A 3,109-nucleotide genomic window follows, 5' to 3' on the forward strand; every position below is an offset into this window, starting at 1 on the left:
TTATGCTTATTTTCATATCACAATAGTGGTTATGGTAAACACCGCTACGCTAAGTCCAGACGAGACACTTTATTTATCAGTATAGCTCAGGCAGGGTCCGTCAATGCAGTTTGCTCAGCCACAAAATATTTTGTTGTGACGCCTTAAAAAATCAAGTCTTGATGAGCATCATATTGTTCTTTTTTGAAATTACATTTTAAAAGTGTCTTATCGCATCATGACATGATTTGTATATACTTTGTGAATTTGATTCATACTTTTTTATATCTACCACACATGTATAACTTGATAGTTTTTTTCTGTTGCAAGGCACGGGCATTTCCAAAAATGTTCGCTAAATCAAAAAAAGTTCGTCAAATTCAATAACTATTCCACCCAATTTCTAAATATTTTCATCGATTATAGAATGTTTGCCAGTTCAGGAAAATTGCTTAAAAATGTTCACAATTTCTAAAAAATGTTTGTAAATAGCAAAAAATATTCATAAATTGAAAAAATGTTCTTGATTGTAGAAAATGTTCAGAAATTTGTAATAGTATGTTGTTTGCGATTTCAAATATGTGCATGAGTTTAACAAATTGTTCATAATTTCAAAATGTTCATGATTTCGAGAAATTGAGAGAGATATTGTATCTCGGTGATGCAACGAAATGTGATCATGACCATTTGAAATTATGAATTTTTTTCTCCCGTTGCAACGCACGGGCCCTTTTGCTAGTTTATTACCTATATAAGGAAATAGACTCCCTTTTTCCCCGAAAAAAAGTTGGAACTTCGCAAATTCGAAACTTAAAAAGATTCGATTTGAAAGTTGAAAAAATAGTATTCCTCTGGGCGAGCAAAGAAGAGACAGGGCACGGCCGATCCCAACAGGCCACACAACCCACAACCACTCTCGCCCTAGCACCTTCGCCGGCGGCGGCCTATCTCCCTCGTCCCGTGCTCTGGCCCTTCGCCGGCGGCCGGCGGCCTATCTCCTCCTCCGCCGACCGGATACAAGCCGCAACGTGAGTCGCTCATCCTTCGCCTTGCCATTTTTTTTCCAGATCTGAGCTTATTTCCTCCTCCACGCTAGACCTTCCCCGCCGTATAGCAGCAGCCTCTTCCTAGACTAGACGGTGACTCCTATCTGATTTGGCGATGAACGTCTTGCTTTCTCTTCGTGCTAGATTTTCATGCGTACGGGTTAGTATAGTAGTATCATCTACAGTATCAGTCTATGGTGCGAGGTGGATTTACCAGAAACAGAGATTTTCCAGCTGAGAAAACATATGCTACCTAGATTCAATGGAAGCGGTGAACCGGAAATTTCGAGCTTGAAAAACATACATCACATATCTTATAACTACCTTATTATCCACATAATTTACTAGATAATCTGGGATGAAATTTTATTCACTTTAAAATCAGAATTGCTCTGTTTCCCCGATGAGTTTAGGTTAATGTAACTCAGCAGCAATTCATTCTTTTTGCAAAAGCTAGCTAAGCAGTGCCACAAGAGATACATGAAACCTAAGGAATATGAGTGGTTTGTTAACTGATAGGTGGTGGTAAGTTTGATTTATTACTAGTAAAAATAAATTCGTGTAGCTAAACTCTTTTTTCTTTTTTGAAGTCTCTTTGTTTCGGTTTTATTTTCTCACAAGTGTCAAATTTTCCTTTCAGTGACAGTAAGCTAACATATAAAGACATGGCCCTTCACAAGAAGGCCACTGCTGCTAAATTAACTGATGATCTAGTGGTTGATATCCTCTCCCGGCTGACGTACAAGTCATTTTGCCGCTGCAAGTGTGCCTATAAGGCCTGGTCTGCCTTTTCCTCTGATCCAGACTACAGCAAGAAGCTGCCCAAAAAAGTAACCACTGGACTTCTGTACCAAGGTCACAATAAGTCTGCTATCCCGCTTGTTAGCCTGTGCCCAGATGATGGTGAAATCGATGGCATTCTTGCTGATGTGCCACACTATGAGCATTTAGAGTTCCTCGACTGCTGCAATGGTTTAGTCCTTTGTAAGTATAGGAGCAGCTATACTTCTACAAACGTTTGCCGCTTCGTTGTGTGCAACCCAGCAACACGAGAGTGGAGGATACTTCCTGATACACATCCTGGGACAGATGACCCTCGTTATGTAACTATTTTGGCGTTTGATCCATCATGGTCACCGCAGTTCTACATCTTCAATTTTCATCTGAAACATGTCCATGGTTTGATACTTGGTACCAGCAAACTTGAGATATTCCGGTTTGAAAGTTCCACGTGGCTTGAGGATGATACCTTGGACCGAGATATAAGTATTTCTGGGCGAACACACTTATTTGTTAATGAAATGTTGTATGTGACTGTTGGATATGAAGTTTTGATGTTCGAAGGCCTGGAGGCAATGAATGATGGCATACCGCCCTATCATCAGATCATAAGTTTGCCGCCTGAAGCTTCAGACCTGAGCACTTTTACCAATGGTTGCTTTGGCAAATCTTCAGGGATCTTACACTATGCAATGCCGCATGTGAATGGTCGCTCGATTGTTGTTTGGACATTGGATGATTTGGCTCATCATTTATGGACTTGGACTGAGATGTGTCATCTTAGTATGACAGATGCGTTTGGAAAGGATGAGTTTATTTACTATGACAATGGTGGCGATGGTGGTGATGATAAATGGTTTTGGAACTGTGATTATCGGATTGTCGACCTCGACTTGGAGAGAGAGCTTGTTTTTCTCTCTGACCAGAAGGCAAAGAAGCTACTTTCATACAATATCAGCACGGGGAAACTCAACGAGATACAAGATGTCCTTATGTGGCATCAGTACTACGTCTATGTACCATGCTACTCAGAGCTTCCAGCCCAAGAACCTTCTGTTGACTGAATGTCAACTTCTGTTCAATGTGCATCTGTGGCAGTTCTGCTGCGATTTGCTGAACCACCTTGTATATCACGCTGGTCGTTGTTATCTGTGTGACAGTCCAGGAACCCTGCTTTTTTCACTTTGTTGAGGCAGAGTCGATATGTTATGTTCCTGTACTAACTGAAAACTCTTCACCATGTTCCTAGTTGAACAACTTGTTTGAGTTTGTTCCATGTAAGATTTGGTGTGTTCCGTAGGCTC

General features: G+C 40.7%; 1 protein-coding gene across 1 annotated transcript; it reads left to right on the forward strand.

Moving 5' to 3' along the window:
- Positions 1-865: 865 nt before the first annotated feature.
- LOC119362250 (F-box protein DOR-like) lies at positions 866-3,109 on the forward strand. Its single transcript, XM_037627451.1, has 2 exons — positions 866-1,007; positions 1,666-3,109. Exon 2 carries the CDS (start codon positions 1,691-1,693, stop codon positions 2,867-2,869), a length of 1,179 nt encoding a protein of 392 aa, XP_037483348.1. The 5' UTR covers positions 866-1,007; positions 1,666-1,690; the 3' UTR covers positions 2,870-3,109.

Source organism: Triticum dicoccoides, chromosome 1A, assembly GCF_002162155.2.
Source record: "Triticum dicoccoides isolate Atlit2015 ecotype Zavitan chromosome 1A, WEW_v2.0, whole genome shotgun sequence".
In the NCBI taxonomy this organism is placed as follows: domain Eukaryota; kingdom Viridiplantae; phylum Streptophyta; class Magnoliopsida; order Poales; family Poaceae; genus Triticum; species Triticum dicoccoides.